A 22,448-nucleotide genomic window follows, 5' to 3' on the forward strand; every position below is an offset into this window, starting at 1 on the left:
GAATTCAGCACACAGAAGAAAACAATCATAAAACAGGTACAATAAAATTTTAATATAACAAATGTGATCTACTCTAGAAAAATGACATTCTACACTACCTTATTAACAATTTACTCAGTCTAGAGAAAACGACCTGGCTATAACCAGGAGCGTATCTTCACATTTCAACACCAGGGGCGGGCCCTTTAGCGCATCCTTTAATGGCTACATCTACATACATTGATACAAGATTTATATCCAAGTTTTATTGGAATGGAAGTAAAAACTGACACACACAAAAACGACGTCACATATCTTGGACGTATTTAAAAATATGTGTTTTGGCAATTTGATAACTTGCTAATGGGAAGAAATTTTTTTGACGATGAACTAGAGAGACAAAAGAAACTATACGACAAAACATGGGCAGACTACTGCGGCTTCAAAACAAAATATGGGCAGACAACTGAGGCCACATGACAAGATATGGGCAGATAACTGCGTCTACATAACAATATATGGGCAGACAACTGCGGCTACATAACAAGATATGGGCCGACAACTGACAAAATATGGGCAGACAACTGAAAAAAATGGGCAGACAACTGCGGCTACATGACGAGATATGGGCAGACAACTGAAAAAAATGGGCAGACAACTGCGGCTACATGACGAGATATGGGCAGACAACTGACAAAATATGGGCAGACAAATGACAAAATATGGGCAGACAACTGCGGCAACATGACAAGATATGGACAGACAACTGACAAAATATGGGCAGACAACTGACAAAATATGGGCAGACAACTGACAAAATATGGGCAGACAACTGACAAAATATGGGCAGACAACTGACAAAATATGGGCAGACAACTGACAAAATATGGGCAGACAACTGACAAAATATGGGCAGACAACTGACAAAATATGGGCAGACAACTGCGGCTACATTGCAAGATATGGGCAGACAACCCGAGGTCACCGAAACAGGTGAACTCTACTTGTCCCATAGATCGTCAGGTTTGAATAGGAAATTTACTTACTTATCTTTACCAACAGTTAGTTTTCAACAAATCTGTTAGTTTATGTGCGTCATTAAACAGTTTCAATCTACACTTGTTTTTATTTGACAATTTGGCTAATTGCAGGGCGAATGTCAGAAATCTAACCCTGAAATCTTGCACAAGAAATCACGCCGAGTATATATGGAACTATGCTGGAACACGGTGTGTCACTGGCTAAAACTCAAGGTTTGAGAGTAAAAACTACACAACTATGTAACAAGGTTGTCTAGCTACAAATAGTACAATAGAAGTCATAAAACGCTCAATGAGTCACGGTTAATCAGCATATGAACTCATAGTAAATCACACATAGCTCACTTCGTCATTACTAGTTTGTTTGGTTTTTTTTTTTTGTTTTTTTTTTTTTTTTTTTTTTTGCAAGCGCTTGCACCCGACAAGAGGAAATTACTCACGCGTAAGGAGTAATAACATAATATAACAATCTCCGCCTTAAGCTATGACCCAGGTATTGCATTAAATCAGTCAACTGAAAACCGTTACAATACTTGTTGGCGTCTCAACAAGGCAAAAAATATCAAATTCATCCAGCCTCAATCTGTTTCGTGCAGGAAAAAAAATAAGCGCAAATCTCTTCTTTGCTTAGAGACGTCGCCTTTTTTTGGAAATACAACTTGGTTTTCTGCATGTCAATATCTAGGACGGCGCCATCTTTTTTCCTTCTGAAAATAAAATAAGGACAAGTAAATACAAATCTATTCCCAGATACAATACATTCTTAATCGTCAGACAGATGTAATTATAGAGAGGAAGTCATAAAGAGTGAAGAGATGTTGGGATGTCTTCAAGTTGTGGTATTGTGATGTCATGTCATGATGTTGTGATGAGGAGATGTTGGGATGTTGTCAATTTTAAGTATTGTGATGTTGTCATAATGTTGTGGTGGCGAAGTGGTATGGTGTGGTGATTAAACTAGACAACAACAAATAATAACACATTAAAATAATGATCATTTAAATTATATTAAATTAAACGCAAGACCAGATAACCGATTATAATATTTTTATTACTACAACAATTAAATTTAATAGACCATTAAAATTTAATTTAATAAATTTAATTACTAATAAACTCACTAATAAAAAAAACTAGATAACCAAATTAATTTACCTAACTAAGGAGTTATCTAACCAGCCCTAACCTTTCATTTTCTGCATCAGCTGTAGTGTCCTCTCCGTATTTGTGTAGTCAGACAGGTGGTAACGTCTAACACTCTTGTAAGATTTAGCCGCCTGTGGTGCCAATGTGTTGGAGACGTCTGACTCGTCACTAATGGAGGCCGGTGTTCTAACCTCGTTCTGACAACAATATTACACTTTGTTTAACAGTACTCATAAAAACTCACATTTTTTACAAACTAAAGGTGTGTTTAATTTTATGTTTTTAAAAAAGTGTATTAACAAATTGTATTTTAAGAGTATTGTCAAGTGATAGAGCTTTCAATTACAACAGAGAAGGAATCGAGTTTGGATCCCATATTGTTATAGAAATATACTGCTTGACGACAAAGATAAAAGCTCAATGAATGACAGAGTACCTCGTTAGTAATTGGCCTACAGGTTTAAATTTTAAATTGGAATTATTTTTATAACCTTCAACACAATGCGATATTTAACTTGTATTGTAACTATTTGCGACAAAAGTGGTTATTTCCGAAAGTGTTAATCTTTTGATAAGTGAATGATTTTTTTCTATTTTCAAATAGATTTTCTACACGTCAACAACTTGTCTAATTGAATTATTTTCTTTAAATAAAGAAAAACAGTAGGTCGCTCTGGATTATAATTAGAAAATTTTCCAGCTAAAATTGGAACGTTGCGTTGTTTTTTCTTCTATTTTAAGAACAAGAGTGGGTTCGCGGACAGTGTAATGCAGCAATTACTGGAAAAATCAAAGAGTTACTAAAGATGGAAACAGGCGATGCAGACGTGACTTACATTGGTGATGTTGAGGTCGGACAAGGTCAAGGCACTTGGTCGATCCTCGTCATATTCAAGGTCGTGCTGCGTCACGTGACCTCTGCTCTGGTCCAGCTCTTCCAGGGACCGCAGCAAATCCTCAAACACGGGGTGGAAGTGTGGGTTTTCCTCAAGGTCAAGGCTGTTTCTACCCGGCTCCTCCTCCGACGTGCTCAACCCGGAATTCCCGTTTAAAAAATCGTCATTATTCCGGGGTATTATTTGGCTGTAAAAGATTGGTCGTTCTGTCGCGGGTTTGACGTCATCAGTGATGACGTAAGTTGGGGATTTCTTGGGAGACGAGCTTTCATACCGCGCGTTGCTGCTGTCCTGCGACCGATACCGGTACGTGTCCTCCATAGAGAAGCTGAAATGTCCCCCGTAGGACTGGGACTGACCGGAATAGCCGCTGCTGAACGGACTGAAGGGCGTGGAGTCTGTGGAGCCGTTGATGGCATTGAGGTGGACGCCGCCCACGAAGCTGTCCGGCGCCCGATTTTTCCGTGTGCCGTTGAATATAACCGGGGAGAAGTACATGGTTGCTGGTTGCTGAAATATAAAATTGGTGATTGTCATGTCTAGGTCGCAGCAAATGTATCAAAGAAACACATTGGAAACACATGTAGGATTTCGATTTCAAAAGAAAAACTGTTCGTATTGACCTATCTGTCGCCATTATAAGAATTTATATATATATATATATATATATATATATATATATATATATATATATATATATGTTTCTATAAAGATGAAAGAAACGGCTAAAATTCTCCTAGGGGTAAATAAATCATACAGACGAGGAGGGGTCGGCGTGGTCGAGACGGTAAAGCTCATGGTTGCTAAACCGAAAAGTCTCGAGTTCGAACCCTCGGGCAGATGAGGCTTGTTAGCTGGGGACAGCCACTCCTCTCTAGGAGAGACAACCCCAAAATCAAACAACTGCTGGCTTGTAGTTTGTTCTTGGTTGGACAAAGGCTATGGAAGCAAATCCAAAAATCTGTAATCGGAGTCAATGGCCTCAATGGCGCATAACCAGTTGACACGTATCCTTAATTGTGATGGAGGCGTGGTCGAGTTGGCAAAAAAATAAAAAAAAAGCTCATGGTTGATACATTCGAAAAACGAAAAAAGTCTCGAGTTCAAACCCTCTAGCACAGGGGTCTCCAAACTTTTCAGTCCGAGGGCCGCATTACCTATCAAATTTCAGTTCGGGGGCCAGTTTCTTCCAGGCATGTCTGATTTTTCTGGGCAAAGTTCCTCAGCCATCATCAACAAACGTTTTTTTCCGTGGACAAAAAGAGCTCCGCGGGACGGATGAGAGGACCTCGCGGGCCGCATGCGGCCCGCGGGCCGTAGTTTGGAGACCCCTGCTCTAGCAGATGAGTCTCGATCCCTTCCAACACTAAAATTTAAGAACGAAGAAGAAGAAGATACAGACGAGGTAGTTAATTTTCCACCTAATCAAACGGCTCTCTCTAATTCGCGATTCTACTTTAATGTCTTGAGTAAAAGATTTTTTTAAAATTGTTTTTACTTTTTATGGTTCAATGTATCAGAATGGCCGAGTAAAATTGTTTTGCAAACGCTTGAAGATTTTTTTTTAAATATTTGAACTGAGTTCAAGTACTGGAGCGATATAAATGTGCAGTGTTTTAAACTTGTTTACTTCTAACCCCTGTATTGACCACAACCCCTTTGTATTTGACGTTTGACTCATTGACCCCTTGATCAAAGCAAGAAGTTGAATCACTGAAAGCATTGTCTTGAAAAAAAATTACAGGTTGCTGGAGAAACAAGTTTAATTTCGTTTTAATGAAGGTGTTAATGAGTGCCAGTGTTTGATCCTGACTTGATTGCTTTGTTTGTTGATTGATTGCTTTGTTCGGTGATTGATTGCTCGTGTTTTTATGCTCAAGTCTCGCGCGGTCTGGTCGAGATAAAGATGGGTTTTTTTTTTCTTATATCGGTTACAATCTAACCTAACAGAAATATAACGACCTCGGGGTAGTTAGGACGAGTCCATTTTCTCCAGGGGGGTGGAGGATAAAAACCAGGTCAGTACAGGTAAACTATAATGTTGTCACCTTTCAAGTAAAAAATAACGATGATATCGGGTGTAAAGCGTGGACATCAAGACATATGTCGTTTGTGGTAAAATAACGATGATATCCGGCGTAAAACGTGGACATAATGTTTTATGTGGTTGTTGTATGCCCCGGTAGTTATTGCTAGACCAAGAGTTGATGGTTCCAGCGCAAGAATGTCGACTTGAGTGAGCTAACCCAGCAAAAATTGATATCAGGCATTTAAGTGTGTTTGTAAGAGTTCAGTAAAGAATCTGATCAGTACCCTACTCGAGACTACGAAGGTAACGGCGGTTGGGCGTAAAGCGATTAATGAAATTCATGTGGATTAAGTGAGGAGGTGTACTCTACTGATATCATTTCATTTTTATGTCTAAAAGATATCCTGACTGCATACATAGGCTTAGACCCACCACTATCACAACCCCCCCCCCCCACTACAGCTCTATCCCAGCCAATCCCCTCATCACAACACCCATCAGAGCCCTAACTGAGCCCGTACCAACCCTCAATCCAACCATCATCGCAAACCCCATCACAACCCCAACCCCAACTTCCACCTCATTCCCGTCCAACCACCACATCTCACCACCGCATAGCCCACTATTTCACGGACCTACAGCCATACCAACCAGTCCTCTATAGTCCTACCAGTCCTCTATAGTCCTATCATCCATCCATCTCACTTTACTTCCGTGATAATTGCCGGCTTGATAGCCTCCCATTAACCGGGTATTGAGACCTCTGATGGAAAAATTTAATTACTAAAATATAATTAACTCTAGCAAAACAAGCTTGACGGTTAAGAGTTTTGCAGTCAATTAAGTAAAAGCAATGCCAATCATTATAGCTGTTCAGGATACGTTAACAACTATATATATATATATATATATATATATATATATATATATATATATATATATATATATATATATATATATATATATACGTACATACACAGACAAATGCAAATACTGACACATGACGGTAAACAGTATACACGCATGCATGCTCGTTTTTACATACACACACACACACACAAGCGCAGTCACAGACACACAAACACACTGGTGCACATCACTGTGTTGAAACGCACAGCTGCACACACGCACTCATTCTTACATGCATAAACATCTCACACGCTAACATACACACATCTCACACACGTTTCACACACATGACACATACATATACATAAACACATAATTCACATACATACACACACACACATCATTCACTCACATACCCACATCACAAAAACTCACATCCTCATATATCTTCACAAACACGCATGCATTTCCACACATATTTCTTACACATCACATACACACATACACACCTCAATCAATCATTAATCACCATCTGACTTGTAAATTAAACGCCGATTTCAATCTCGATAATTGGTAACTGATCGAATCTGCTGATTTTTTGTTGAGTGATTGCGTATTGATCCCACCGCTAACCGAGGCGTCACGGTTGACTGACTGATAGCTAACACAGATTGATAGCGCTCTTAACGTGTTTTGTTTTTTCGTCATTCCAGTTTGGCTGTTAACGTCAAACAATGGCGGACACTGATGTAACTACCAAACTACCACATTCAATTCCTTAACTACTTCACTATCGCGTTGAGTTATAGCTGTAGCTTTTAAGCGTATATAAAACTTAGACGTGGAATAGCGTGGTTGAAAGGTGGAACACACGACTGCTAATATGAAAGTCTCGTATTCGGTTGTCTGGTAGATTCAGAAGAATGTCGCTGACGTAAACTTAACATGGACTATGGTACATTGGATGTTAAGTTCGTTTCTAGGAGGTTCCAAGATTAGTCTGATCTGTTGTTTCTAGTCCACAGTTCAACGTTATTCAGCGTCTGCTCCTTTTAAAACATTCCCGCGGTTTTCTCTTGGGTTTGAACCACCATCCCTACACCCCCACCACCCCTACACCCTACCATCCCTACACAACACCACCCATACACCCCATTATCCCTACACCCCCCAATTCCAAAATTTATCACAGTAGCGTAGCGAGGGGGTGGGGGGCGGGGGGACATATGTCCCCGGGCGCCGACCTTAGGGGGCGCCAAAATGGGTTGGAAAAATAAATTGAAAGGTTGAGGGGGGTGCAAATTGAAAGTTTTAGGGGGGGTGCAAATCAAAATCTTGAAGGGGGGTGCAAATCGAAAGTTTGAGGGGGGTGCAAATCGAAATCTTTAGGGGGGGGTGCAAATCGAAAAGTTTGTCCCCGGGCGCCGGGAAGGGTCGCTACGTCTCTGATTTATCAAGTGCCCCCCCCCCCCCCGGAGAAAAAAGTCTGAAATAAATACTGCACCAGGTCTACTCTACTTCAGTTACATTTGTCTGGTTACCAAGCTTACATACAAAAATTATTTAAAATTGTGTCCTGACACAGAAAGCCTGTTTTAATTTTAAAAATTAATTACTGTAATGGGAAAAAGTTTTAATTTTAAAAATTAATTACTGTAATGGGAAAAAGTTTTAATTTTAAAAATTAATTACTGTAATGGGAAAAAGTTTTAATTTTAAAAATTAATTACTGTAATGGGAAAAAGTTTTAATTTTAAAAATTAATTACTGTAATGGGAAAAAGTTTTAATTTTAAAAATTAATTACTGTAATGGGAAAAAGTTTTAATTTAAAAAATTAATTACTGTAATGGGAAAAAGTTTTAATTTTAAAAATTAATTACTGTAATGGGAAAAAGTTTTAATTTTAAAAATTAATTACTGTAATGGGAAAAAGTTTTAATTTTAAAAATTAATTACTGTAATGGGAAAAAGTTTTAATTTTAAAAATTAATTACTGTAATGGGAAAAAGTTTTAATTTTAAAAATTAATTACTGTAATGGGAAAAAGTTTTAATTTTAAAAATTAATTACTGTAATGGGAAAAAGTTTTAATTTTAAAAATTAATTACTGTAATGGGAAAAAGTTTTAATTTTAAAAATTAATTACTGTAATGGGAAAAAGTTTTAATTTTAAAAATTAATTACTGTAATGGGAAAAAGTTTTAATTTTAAAAATTAATTACTGTAATGGGAAAAAGTTTTAATTTTAAAAATTAATTACTGTAATGGGAAAAAGTTTTAATTTTAAAAATTAATTACTGTAATGGGAAAAAGTTTTAATTTTAAAAATTAATTACTGTAATTGGAAAAAGTTTTAATTTTAAAAATTAATTACTGTAATGGGAAAAAGTTTTAATTTTAAAAAGTAATTACTGTAATGGGAAAAAGTTTTAATTTTAAAAATTAATTACTGTAATGGGAAAAAGTTTTAATTTTAAAAATTAATTACTGTAATGGGAAAAAGTTTTAATTTTAAAAATTAATTACTGTAATGGGAAAAAGTTTTAATTTTAAAAATTAATTACTGTAATGGGAAAAAGTTTTAATTTTAAAAATTAATTACTGTAATGGGAAAAAGTTTTAAGTTCAAAAATTAATTACTGTAATGGGAAAAAGTTTTAATTTTAAAAATTAATTACTGTAATGGGAAAAAGTTTTAATTTTAAAAATTAATTACTGTAATGGGAAAAAGTTTTAAGTTCAAAAATTAATTACTGTAATGGGAAAAAGTTTTAATTTTAAAAATTAATTACTGTAATGGGAAAAAGTTTTAATTTTAAAAATTAATTACTGTAATGGGAAAAAGTTTTAAGTTCAAAAATTAATTACTGTAATGGGAAAAAGTTTTAATTTTAAAAATTAATTACTGTAATGGGAAAAAGTTTTAATTTTAAAAATTAATTACTGTAATGGGAAAAAGTTTTAAGTTCAAAAATTAATTACTGTAATGGGAAAAAGTTTTAAGTTCAAAAATTAATTACTGTAATCGGAAAAAGTTTTAAGTTCAAAAATTAATTACTGTAATCGGAAAAAGTTTTAAGTTCAAAAATTAATTACTGTAATCGGAAAAAGTTTTAAGTTCAAAAATTAATTACTGTAATGGGAAAAAGTTTTAAGTTCAAAAATTAATTACTGTAATGGGAAAAAGTTTTAAGTTCAAAAATTAATTACTGTAATGGGAAAAAGTTTTAAGTTCAAAAATTAATTACTGTAATGGGAAAAAGTTTTAATTTTAAAAATTAATTACTGTAATGGGAAAAAGTTTTAATTTTAAAAATTAATTACTGTAATGGGAAAAAGTTTTAATTTTAAAAATTAATTACTGTAATGGGAAAAAGTTTTAATTTTAAAAATTAATTACTGTAATGGGAAAAAGTTTTAATTTAAAAAATTAATTACTGTAATGGGAAAAAGTTTTAATTTAAAAAATTAATTACTGTAATGGGAAAAAGTTTTAATTTTAAAAATTAATTACTGTAATGGGAAAAAGTTTTAATTTTAAAAATTAATTACTGTAATGGGAAAAAAAAGTAATCAACGCAGGATTCCAGTGCCGGAAGCTGAGTGGATTACCAATGGATAACATGACGGTAAACATGCGCGCGCATGGCACGTGTTGGGGCGGATGTCAACAAAACCTACAGCTGGTTTTATTCTTGTGTTGTTGCTCTGCTGGTCTGGGGGGGGGGGGGGGTCAAAGAGGGGCTAATGAGGTCAAGTGATCTCTGGGGATCTATGGTTCTAACAAAACAAATAGGCGCCGGATGTGTATCGGAGGGGGGGGGGGTATAAATACATGGATGTTTCTCATAGAGGGGTGGGAACCGTAAAGGGCCATGGTTCAAATTTAACAAGGAGTGGGGGTCACAATCCTGAGAACGGGGGTCCGCGGATATGAAGTGGGTTTAGAACGTCATCGTTTTTTTGGGTGGGGGGGGATTTAAACCTATCAAAGGAAACACATTATTATGTTATTTAATATAAATAAATTACTAGGCTGGGTACCTGGCTCAAGTCAGTGAAAACTGAGGCGGCTTTGCATAGTGCTGACCACACTATCCCTTTGTATTCCGAGTTGAACCAGTTGAACTCTACTTCATGTGCCCCATGTACCTTGGGCACGAATGGGAATTGATGATAATGTATTTTATCATGGAAAACAACTGCTGTGATTTTCATTGTTTTATTCTACCTAGCCACTCCGGATAATTTAAGAAGGTGTTGAGGTCAAGTTTTTTAAATATTTGAATTGATAAAATAATTCCAAAAAGTTTTACCGGCCTACATACAACAGAAAAGACGAAGTATTGAGTGAAATGTTTAGTACCCAAACAGCTTATATTTTTCAAAATGTAACTGTAATAATATTGTGTGCCGTACTTTTTTTAAAGATCATTTTTTAAATTTTGTATGATTATATAGACTTTTTAAGCTTATTACACCAAGGCGTCCTAAATTAATATGATATTAGATATAAAATGTTCTGCTCTTATTGTATCTTAAGCTGCATGTGTATAGTTGATTTATCACTTGAAGAACATGAGGGTTCTCTCCCCTCCCGAATATATTTAGAATTATTTAGTTGTCGTCCGTGGGTCCGTCGTTCCCCCTCCCCCCTTCCCCCCACCTTCACCCGTCCACCCCTTTCAACAAGTTAAAAGCCTAGACATCATTTTACCTTATTATTTTCAACGTAAGATTAATCCAGCCCATAAAAAAAAGATTAAAATCTAATGAAGAAAAATATTACAAACTTACGATAAAAAGCAACAATGTATTAAAAGCATCGTTGCTAGTAATTTAAAAGAATAATTATCTTCAAAAGAACATCAACGTCGTTTTAAAATCCGAACCTTAAATAAGTTCTCTGGATCTAATCAAGAACTTTTTTTTAAGTCGTTAAACTAGTTTTTCATTAGGGTGACGGGACTTTAAAGTTAGAGAAAAACTGATCTATTTATAGCAAGAACGCGAGAGACGCAAGTTAATAACTGTCATTAAATATTCATGAAGCACCGATTGTCTCGTTTCATCTAGCGAGAGCGGTGATAGTTTTTATTTTACCGTTGTTGTGAAGCCGATGTACTGACGTCAAAATATGGCGTCATTGAACGGTCTAAAAATAAACTGTTAGGTCCGTAAATAGCTTTTTGTCGATGTGTGAAAGTTGTTTTTTGAAGAATAAAATTTTTAGAAATTCTAGGTAAACATCAATAACATCATTTGATTTACTTTACATTTAAAAAAATTGTTAATAGGAGTTAACTTCTCATGTCGCTATTTAATGTCACAGTCACAAATCACATGCATATGTCAGGTCAAGGTCACTGTATTAAGTCACACGATGCAATTTAAGGCCAAAGTCCAAGGTCACAATTTAAGATCAGCATTTTTTTTCGAATGTGACAAAATTCTCTGGTAGATGGCTAAAACCTATCATATGAAAGTTCCCTTTAAGCATTAAAACACAGTGTATTCTTTAAATAAATTACAAATGGAGGGGGGGAGGATTTAAAACTATTTTTTAACCTTGATATCCAGTCTTCAACAACTTTGGTTCACATAGTGTAAATTAGAGATCTAGATGTTCACGAAAATACGTAGTTTTGGATCACAAAAACAACAACTACTACATTCTCATAACAAATTTCTAGTGTGGTTAAAATTCGGGTTGGTGGGATTTCGAACATCGCCGTGAAAGTTGTTATTTTTGCTAACAGTACTGTAGTTTCTACATTTTTTATAACCAATTTTATACGGCCTAACATTCGTGACCTTCCCTACAACATTATTACGCGAAGTCAGGAGTTGGATTATGGGAGACACGAGCTCAAAAAACAGAGGCGTATCTACTCTTCTGGTGGTAACCTAGGGTAACCAGATTCAAAATGTGTCACCCTTTGTCTATACATGTTTTGATGAAGGTGTGCCCTTAATTTTGGTTCCCACGAAACAAACACACAACCACAACACACATAGGTATATATATATATATATATATATATATATATATATATATATATATATATATATATATATATATATATATATATATATATATATAGTTGTCTATGTATATGGGTACTTCTTTTTTATAACGATTGCCTGCATTGAGGTCTTTTAACTATCACATATACAAGTTATATTTTGCCTCAAACCACAATAGTAAAAGCCTAACTCCACCAACTTTTAAAAACGATTAAGTGCCTCACAAAAACAAAAAAATGTGTTTAACCAATATTCATAACAAGTATTCCGACCTAGATTAAAATGTTTTACACAACAAGACAAAAAAACGGTTGGCAACTAAATTTAAAAAAAAAAAAGTTACAAACAAAAAAAAACTACCTATTAAACTTAAACACTCATGAAAAAGAAAGTCTCCTACCTTTTGATTATGGGAATACAGTTCCAGTAAGGGAGAGAATTCACTACTAAAATCTCAACAAAGCCTGGCTGATATTTATAATGATTCGAGTGGGGCTGACTCGTCGGGGAAGTACCCGGAAAGTCGATGAGACAAAGGTTGAAAATACCGCATCTCTTTCTATGGTACACCGTTTGTGTCAGAAATGTAATAACATTGCGGAATGTTGTGTTTATTTATTGCATGAATTTTTTAAACATAGTTTTGTATCAATAAAACGTGTATAATAACAAGCTTTATTTATGCACTAAAAAGAAATGAAAGGATTTGCTTTAAATATACAGAAATTAGTCAAACAACATTAGGATGAGTGTAAAAATATAATGGAAGTTTGTTTTACAAAAGTGAATTTGCTAAGTTTGACAAAATTGTACTAGAACTTGACTCACATTAATAATGTCTAGATATTTGCATTAGCAATTTGTATAATTTTATTCGTATTGTAAAATTTCTAAACTGTTGAAAGTTTAAGTGTAAATCACTAAATTGTTCGAGATAAATTATTAACTCACATAACTTGCCAAAGTAAACGGTAATCAGATACTTGTACACATGTTATGCCCTAAACCTATCCCTAACCTAAACACCAGTCTAAACACGTCGTAATGATATTAAATTCCTACTAACAAATAAAAACTCTTATTTTAGAAAATTGAATTTTCAGAAACTGGTTGGAAAAAAAATTAGCCTTATGGGCTGTTTACTTTGGGCGACATCGATACCGTAAGTGTATTGCTAGTTCAGTTTAGTTGGATACTTTGTCCTTGAGAGTTTGATTAGCTCACCGAGGGAGCAGGGGAGGGGTGTCGCGCGACAACTACAATGTGCTAGCGACCTTGAGATTTTGGGCGTTGAATTCTGGGTGTACTCACATGTTTGTCGGGGTCAGAGGTTGGGATAGTTAAACAAACGTTTAGGGAGAGCAGCGTTTTTTGGCGCTAAACTGGACGCCTCGAGGAAAAAGAAAATAAGGAAGGCCAAGGGATACGTGGAGGTGCATAGCGGGGAAGCAGCTGGCAGAGGCAGGACTGTCATGGGGGACTGCCAGGAAGCAGCTGACAGAGGCAGGACTGTCATGGGGGACTGCCAGGAAGCAGCTGACAGAGGCAGGACTGTCATGGGGGACTGCCAGGTAGCAGAGGCAGGACTGTCATGGGGGACTGCCAGGTAGCAGCTGGCAGAGGCAGGACTGTCATGGGGGACTGCCAGGAAGCAGCTGACAGAGGCAGGACTGTCATGGGGGACTGCCAGGAAGCAGCTGACAGAGGCAGGACTGTCATGGGGGACTGCCAGGTAGCAGAGGCAGGACTGTCATGGGGGACTGCCAGGTAGCAGCTGGCAGAGGCAGGACTGTCATGGGGGACTGCCAGGAAGCAGCTGGCAGAGGCAGGACTGTCATGGGGGACTGCCATGTAGCAGAGGCAGGACTGTCATGGGGGACTGCCAAGAAGCAGCTGGCAGAGGCAGGACTGTCATGGGGGACTGCCTGGAAAATTTTGCCGGAGATAGACCAAAGTGAAGGGAGCTTTCTGTAGCGGCCTCATCTGCCTTTGGGACAAAAAGGAAAAGATGATGAGTGTTTTCGGAGTCCACTTATTTAAGGTCTGAAAAGTCTATTTAATTTGACTGTTACGGTTTCCAAAAAAAGACAATAAAATTTTCTTTGAGTTGACGAGTTTTTCCTATAGTTTATGGAAACAGTTTTCATTGGAGGTTTAATGTTGAACTTAAAAATAGAGAACTCAGCATTGACTAAAATGTTGAACTTAGACAAACTTCATTTGTTTAATTGTTTATAGTTTATACCAGACGATACGAATACACACGTAAGTCATAAAACCGTTAGCGTCCCGCTCTGCTGTACCATCGATCCAGCTCCACCAGACGACCGTGTGAGTACATAAAAAAACTCACGTACATGATTTCCCTCTCTAAATGATGTTCTTCGATTGCAGACCTCAGACCGATGGCCTTGTCGTCTGCTTGTTAAAGAAAAGAGCGCCAACCTAATTTCAGCCGCGAGTGTTAAATCAATCAGCCTACTTTGTCACGGTACATTGCTAATGTGACGCGGCGATTGGACGGAGGCGATCACGTGAGAAAGAAAATTTTCTATTTTTAGCTTCAAGTACGACTCGGAGATTTGTAATAGTGGATTGTTTTTTTTTTTTTTTAATTAACGAGTCTTAAGAAATATTTGAATTGACGTATTTAGATTTGATACTATTTATGGAAATAAAATGATTGTGTACGGTAGTACTGCTTCTATGCTAAGGGTACCCCAACATCAGTTTCTTCCAGGCATCTATTCGGGTCCGCCTAACACTCTCCCCCCCCCCCCCCCCCCACGAAGAACCCGAAGAAATCCATCGCCCCCTACCCGAACGAAATTGAATTAATATAATCTTTACTTTTTCCAGTATCCGCCCGTCCCCACACCCGGAAAACTTAGTCCGTCCGTCCCCCCCCCCCCCCCCGCGGGGAAAAAAGTCTGAAAGAAACACTGCCCGACACTTCGAGGTGCTCGTTTAACGCGTCGTCGTGAACAGAGAAAAAATAAAGATCAGGCATTTGATGGAAGAAATATTTTAATACAGTCGTAATATACATGGAATAAAACTGTTATGATGTCATTTCATTATATAATGTTGTTTTACTTATTTTACAATCTGTATCTATGTGTAGGGTTGGGGGGAGGGGGGGGGGGGGGGTTCTGGTGAAATCTGGCATTAAATTTTTTATCCCAATTGTAATACAGCGATTTCGTTTTAACATTTCTGATAAATTAGTTGCATATGATAAGGCTCATATCTAACTTCCAATCTAGTTAGATATTCAAATAGCAATTTAAATAAATGTAACTATTATTGTATTTCAACAGGGCAGATAAGCAATGTATCGGGTAGAGCCGTTCGTTGATGTTTTCACACATAAGAACCAACCACTGTCTCTACTAAGGGGCAGATAACTGTCTTTAGAGTTACTAGTCGTGTTTAAATTAACCGGATTAAAATAATATATATGTTACTAATTGTTTTTTAAAACCAAATATATAAAAACTAAAAAGTATAAAATCTTTTCAACGCAGTAAAAGTAAATAACGTAAAACGTAAATTGTCTTCTGATAAAAAACAAAAATAAGGGTTGGTTGCAAAATGTAGTGGAAAGGTTTTGGAGCGACAAGCGATGAAAAGGTCCTGTATTTGTTTATTTTACACACTGTTTGTGGAAAAAAAAATCTAACCGTTTAAGACACACACAAAACTGGATTTTAAAAACCAAAACCCTCCGGGCTCAATTACCTAATATGTTATCATTTCATTTTACGGATAGCTTAGCCAAAAAAAAAATCAAAACGAAACCAAAATCCTATTCCACCAGTGCAATGCCCTCGCTCGGCCATTGGAAATGTTCCATAAATAGAAAGATGGCCGAGAGATTGCAGTCATGTTTTGCTGTTTCTGTAACAAATTGCCTACTATTTATAGAACTCTAGATGGGGAAAATCAATGTTGCTGCTTTATATAGATGTGGGTTTATTTTCTTGAACAGAGACGTTGTTAATCATTTAATTGATTCTAAAACCATTATTTAAAAAATTCGATATATAATATGACTGTGGGAATATATATATATATATATATATATATATATATATATATATATATATATATATATATATATATATATATATATACATGCCTATTTAGTCAGCTGTCAGTTTCTATGCTGTGTGTTTGGAAACCTATGTATATCAGTGGGCGTGCTGCCCAGTTTAGCCAAATATTGTATCTTTATGATAAGGTTGAACCATTTAATCCATGATTTATTTTATTGCACATGGTAATGATTGCCGTTTCTTATAACACGATATATTATGTTGCTCAATTTAAAGCTATCTTTGTCCTGCAAACGCCCTCCGATTTTGAGAATACTCGCATTTTGACATGAACATACAAAATGAAATACAATTATGTCGGACCGGGCTTACAGAATGCAAGTCTTTGGAATTAGCCTCTGATTACTAACGTTTTAATTAACCGATAAAACTTTTATCTTGAATAAAAGTACAAATCTGTAAACATATTTTCCGTTGAAATAACCGGGTTTTCTTTACAAACATGGAACTCCATGCTATAAGGTAAAATTGTGATGTTATCAACCCTTGAGCTAAACACCCCCACTGTCTGATGTAAACATCTGTTTGAATGTCAAGGTCTCAGGTCTCTGTTCCACCATCCAATAGTCGACAGGAGATGACAACACCACAAGGAGAATAAATTATAAGCAACGAACTGTTTCATTGAAATTGAAGCTAAAAAAAAATAAAAATCGTTGAAACAGCTTTGAAAAATGTAATTAGATTTTTTTTTTGTTTTCTCCGATACAAACTGGACCAGAGTACAGCGTGCCGTGACAGATTTCTCGGCAATTTCGCTAAAAGGGGTCGCCAATAAATGTGCCGAGGTTTTATTTTTTGCTCATCTCTAAACTATTGACACCAGTATTTACGAAGCCCCTACACATACACACATATATACACAACAACCCAGCCCCTACCCCCTTAAAATGACGTCAGATAATGTAAATTAACCGTTACGTTTTGTCTTAGAAATACAATATATGCTACATTACATTTTGTGGACCCCCCCCCCCCCCATCTCTCCACATATTTAGTTTTAGAAATAGAATATATGCTGCATTACATTACTTGCCCCCCCCCCTCCACCCACAATATTTTTTCCTTCACGTAGCACATCAGCATAAATGTCTACATTCTCTTATTCCACACCCCCCCCCCTTCCGGAGCGTGACCGTTATAAACGAACCCTATCAAATGTGGGACGTATTGTGAACATGACACGAGGAGGTCAATGTTCTAATTTACACTCCCCCTCTTTTTCCCTCCCCACCCTCCCCCTCTTGTCCTCATTCCGTCAACCTTGACAAACCGATCAGCCAAACCCCCCCCCCCCCCCCCCCCCGTATTGATTAACAGCAACAGACATCAACATTACTTTCCGCTCGTTTGATTCAAGTGTCTATCGCCCCATCTCCCCTCCCCTCTAAATAAAAAGGGGAATTAACTCCTCCATCAGACTAAGTACAACCCTAATCGACTTACTGCCGCTGTACTGTCAACACTTACTTTGGAGAATCCGACATTTTGTCAGCTGTGACAGTTTCCGTGTCAAAGCTTTCATTGATCTCTGCCTAAAAATACCTGTCGTGAATGTCGAGGTGAAGAGCGATTTCACACGGAGAATTTCTTTTATTTTCTTAAGTTGAAGTAAAAAAAAAAGGGTGGTCTGTAAAATAAATATTTTTAACGCTGTTAAAATAGGTGTATGTTAATTATGTGGGAACGGCGTGGTCGGGTGGTAGAACTCACGAATGCTAACCCGAATGTCTGGAGTTCGGATCACGGGCTCGCGTCTGTAGAAAGTCCCACATTTAGATCTGAAGGAAAGTCCCACATTTAGATCTGAAGGGTACCTGATTCATGTTAGAGAAACAAAGGCGCCTAGGCCACCTGAATGTTGTGTGCTGTGGTGGTTGAAGCAGATGAACTCTACTTCATCTGCCCAATGTGACTCGGGAAAAGATAAAGAAGCTTATTCAGTAGGTATTTTTTTAGATGAAGTTCCATGTCGGGTTAGCCAGTTGGTGAAGTTGGAAGTCCTTGGAAGGTTCTGTGTTAAGTTAATAGACATGTTCTTGCATTAATTCAGTGGTTCTTAACCTTGATTTAATCGAACCCAATGGGTTCAATATATCAGTCTCAGTCATCGGTAGAGTTCAGACACACACCAGACCCATTTGATTGACATTTTTTGTCTGTGCCGACGACAGAAATGTAAAGAAGTGTTAGGTAAATGCGCAAATGAATCTGGTGGGGTTAGATACCTCAAAAAAAAGGATGAGAACAACTGCGTTAGTTAATGTAAGGAACTGTGTGGTCGAGCAGTAGTCACATTATTGTTGGCCTGTGTGTCTCTAGTTCAGTTCCCAGTATTAGTTGACAGAACAACAATTATGCTGGGCACTTGGTTTTTTTAACAGTTAACTTAACCTAATTTTCGGAATTTTTTAATTAATTAATTAATTATTTTTATTTTTTGTTTTCGTAATTTAGACAGCTCGGGCGCTAACTGAACTCAATGCAAAACTGTTGCAAAACTTGTGGGGTTTTTTAACTTGTGATAACTTCTACAGAACACCGACCCCGGATGTAACCGTTAAACTCAATTTCCTATGGTCCCCCTCGCAGCTTAATTTGGTGTGATAACATAGTTACAACCACTCACCACTGCCCCACATTGCACACATTGAGCACCACTGTAAAAAAACAGAACATTACACAAGACATGTAATTTTAAATTAAGTACAGCTCTTTCAAATTTGAATCCAATCAATATTTCTATCATTTAAAAGAAAAACATTTTTTTTTCAGGTTAACCCAATTTTCTGAATGTGCAGATAATACGAATTCTAATCCCTGATTGGTCAGTGCCGTAAAACATGAATGCTTCTAATCCCTGATTGGTCAGTGCAGTAAAACATGAATGCTTCTAATCCCTGATTGGTCAGTGCCGTAAAACATGAATGCGCATGCCCGTAGCTGTCGGTAAACTTGTTTACGCTGATGTTGAATCAGACGAGTTGATTGCCCTTTTATTGACAAAGCAATTTTCAAGATCTGTCGCATTTAAAAAGAATTCGAAAAAAATATTTTCAAAACGTCAATCATTAGAAAACGGATCAACACGGCTAGATAGACAGGCAATGAGGCGACGAACGATGTTTAAACTAGCACAGGTAGCCTGAGGCTATTGGTGGTGCTTTACTCAGACGCCAAGATCACACACACACACACACACACACACACACACACACACATATATATATATATATATATATATATATATATATATATATATATATATATATATATATATATATACATATATATATATATATACACATATATATATACACACACATATATATATATACACACACACACATATATATATATATATATATATATATATATATATATATATATATATATATATATATATATATATATATGTGTGTGTGTGTGTGTGTGTGTGTGTGTGTGTGTGTGTGTTTATTTATTCATTTATTAACTTATACTTTTTTGTTTGGGGAGTGACACCATTAGGTGCCGCACTGAGTGACAACCGACCCAGAGACGCCACTGCTTCTATACACTATACACATTAATATTACACCAGTATCTTATAAACCTAGATGCATTTTTAATGTATTAAATTGAATATTATATGGTGTCGACTAGGGTTTTCTCGAGTTTGAACCTCCTGGCCAGATGAGGCTCGATATATGGGTACAGCAACCTAGGAGTTACTACTCCAAAATCAAACACTTGCTGACCTGTAGTTTTTTCTTGGTTGGACAAAGGATATGGAATCAAATCCAAGATTGATGCTGAAATTGTGAAATCCGAGTCATAAGCCTATATGGCGCATAACATGTTGACACGTAATACTAATACTGAACTCAGTTGGAGTGAATACCATCTAACGTGACAACTAAGAACAAAGAAGAAGAAGCAAATTTACATCCATATTCTAAATTAACAATGAAAAACAACCAAAACCTATTCTTGTTTAAAAATTTGTCAGAAATAAAAATAAAATCATTATTTACTAAAAATACAAAATATTGTCGTACAAGCCGACCCACGGCCTATCATATGCTGCTATTTAGTTGTTTTATTTTCTACTTTTCAGTCATTCATAATTTGTGAATTCGACAGTACCAATGCTGCCACTGAAAATATCTGCTTTAAAAACACTATCAGTAGGTCGTTAAGGACGATAACCCCCCCTCCTTTCCCCCGACCCCAACCCCCCCACCCGTAAAAGCAGCCTCCTCTTAGTTACCTCCCCTAAGTTTAAAATAGTTTCAAACTAAATTATCTGCTCCTACTAGCCGTCACTAAACCCGGCTCTACGATTGTAAACATTTAGCGTGAACCACAGCTTACCAGACCATGTGGGGGTGGGGGTGGTAAGGATATGCCTAGAGAGGAAGAGAGGGGACTGCTAGGTGCGCTTACAGCTTGGTGTTTTCTGGGGTATCCAAGAAGAGAATTATATATATAGATTGGGTCAAGTGTCCGTTCGGGTTATATGATAACGCATCTAGGTATTGGAATAAAATAGTAGCCCGTCCGGGAAAACGTGTCCGTATTCCTTCATCTTTATCACTACACACCGACCCACTTCACGGCGAGCCATGCTAGTCACTTCAAGTGCTTTACACCTTGAAGGTCTGGGAAAGTTAGAGCGAATACATACAACCACAAGGTTATGTTCAAATCCTGTTGTGCCGCACACAAAGGATTGGCTTGGTGATCTTCGCCTATTTGAACACCGCCAAAAATCCGGTAGTTCACTCTCCGTCTAGTTCGCGCTCCGTGCTGTGTTTGCTCTCCGTCTAGTTCACTCTCCGTCTAGTTCGCGCTCCGTGCTGTGTTTGCTCTCCGTCTAGTTCACTCTCCGTCTAGTTCGCGCTCCGTGCTGTGTTTGCTCTCCGTCTAGTTCACTCTCCGTCTAGTTCGCGCTCCGTGCTGTGTTTGCTCTCCGTCTAGTTCGCGCTCCGTGCTGTGTTTGCTCTCCGTCTAGTTCACTCTCCGTCTAGTTCGCGCTCCGTGCTGTGTTTGCTCTCCGTCTAGTTCACTCTCCGTCTAGTTCGCGCTCCGTGCTGTGTTTGCTCTCCGTCTAGTTCACTCCGTTTGAACTAGTGTTCTAGGGGGACAGGCTGACATCAAATCACGAGAAATGTTGAAATAAGTAGCGAACCCATTATACAAATATGTAAATGTAAATAGCTTTTATTTGGTGCTGTAAGAATATACATAATTGCAATCGCTTTGTATAAGTATAAGAGTATATAAATAAAACAACATCATAAATTTTTTTTACTAAAGGATGAATATTTCACCGTTACAATTGAAAGGTTGTAAAAAATATTCAGGTGGAGCAGAAAAAATCTAATGTCGCTTTCTGTGCTTTGTAATACGTCCGTTTTTGTAGCCTGAAATTGGAAAATTAAAATTAAAAAGTATATAGCTTACTAGAGAAAATTATACAACCAACAAAATTGGCTTAAGGAAAGAAAATCATTGAACAAAAATTTAAAGCAGTAAAATAGATTAACATGAGATTAAATTATAGTACAAAAAGAAAAAGCCGTAAAATAGAGAAAAATTGAAGAAAGAAGTAAAATCATAAAATTTATTACTAAAAACAATAAGTCAATTTAAAATCAAAAAGGTTTTTTTTTTAAAAAAAAAACAGCCAAATTGCTTACCCAAAGACAATAATTTAAAAAGATAAATAAATGATTCTCCCCAAAGCTTACCTTAATAGAAAGAGTAGACATTTGCATTGAAAGGAAACAGAATGATTCCACTGGTCTTTAGTGGGAGAGTAAGGGCCTTTCAACAGGTACTTTTTCAACGGTCGGCTTTTCAACCGGGCGGCATTCATTCAAACAGGAGGCGCCCGGCCATTGGACGTAGACCGGTTCAGACACGTCGAGTGAGATAGGGAACCCAAAAATGGACAGGTGCTCGTAACGGTGTTTGGTGAATCCAAAACATGGATCGGCTCTTACACCTGGAAAGATTTATCGTATAGATCTCATTGTTGACTCATCAAACTCACTCATTCATTCATCCCACTCACCTCACTCACCACACTCACCTCACTCACTACACTCACCTCACTCACCTCACTCACCTCACTCACCTCACTCACCTCACTCACCTCACTCACCTCACTCACCTCACTCACCTCACTCACCTCACTCACCTCACTCACCTCACTCACCTCACTCACCTCACTCACCTCACTCACCTCACTCACCTCACTCACCTCACTCACCTCACTCACCTCACTCACCTCACTCACCTCACTCACCTCACTCACCTCACTCACCTCACTCACCTCACTCACCTCACTCACCTCACTCACCTCACTCACCTCA

General features: G+C 37.1%; 1 protein-coding gene and 1 long non-coding RNA gene across 2 annotated transcripts; both read right to left on the minus strand.

Annotated features, from left to right (window-relative positions):
• Nucleotides 1–1,509: 1,509 nt before the first annotated feature.
• LOC131950786 (uncharacterized) lies at nucleotides 1,510–12,446 on the minus strand. The gene is made up of 4 exons (XM_059312969.1): nucleotides 12,369–12,446; nucleotides 3,002–3,571; nucleotides 2,206–2,362; nucleotides 1,510–1,726 (listed from the first exon to the last, which is right to left on the minus strand). The coding sequence occupies exons 2-4, from the start codon at nucleotides 3,557–3,559 to the stop codon at nucleotides 1,701–1,703; spliced, it is 741 nt and encodes a 246-aa protein (XP_059168952.1). The 5' UTR covers nucleotides 3,560–3,571; nucleotides 12,369–12,446; the 3' UTR covers nucleotides 1,510–1,700.
• An 8,831-nt stretch (nucleotides 12,447–21,277) lies between these two features.
• Nucleotides 21,278–21,901, minus strand: LOC131950761 (uncharacterized). The gene is made up of 2 exons (XR_009388335.1): nucleotides 21,822–21,901; nucleotides 21,278–21,494 (listed from the first exon to the last, which is right to left on the minus strand). It is a non-coding gene; the product is annotated as an uncharacterized LOC131950761 (long non-coding RNA).
• Nucleotides 21,902–22,448: the final 547 nt, after the last annotated feature.

This window comes from Physella acuta, unplaced genomic scaffold (assembly GCF_028476545.2).
Source record: "Physella acuta isolate Inbredline_101_S28 unplaced genomic scaffold, ASM2847654v3 ptg000778l, whole genome shotgun sequence".
NCBI classification, from domain to species: Eukaryota; Metazoa; Mollusca; class Gastropoda; family Physidae; genus Physella; species Physella acuta.

Excerpts from the sequence above, each read along its gene's own strand:
- LOC131950786 (XM_059312969.1), bottom strand. The coding sequence starts at position 3,559 with ATGTACTTCTCCCCGGTTATATTCAACGGCACACGGAAAAATCGGGCG. Across the intron at positions 2,363-3,001 it reads CCGACCTCAACATCACCAAT|AACGAGGTTAGAACACCGGC; the intron begins GTAAGTCACGTC and ends TATTGTTGTCAG. Across the intron at positions 1,727-2,205 it reads GCTGATGCAGAAAATGAAAG|AAGGAAAAAAGATGGCGCCG; the intron begins GTTAGGGCTGGT and ends TTTTATTTTCAG.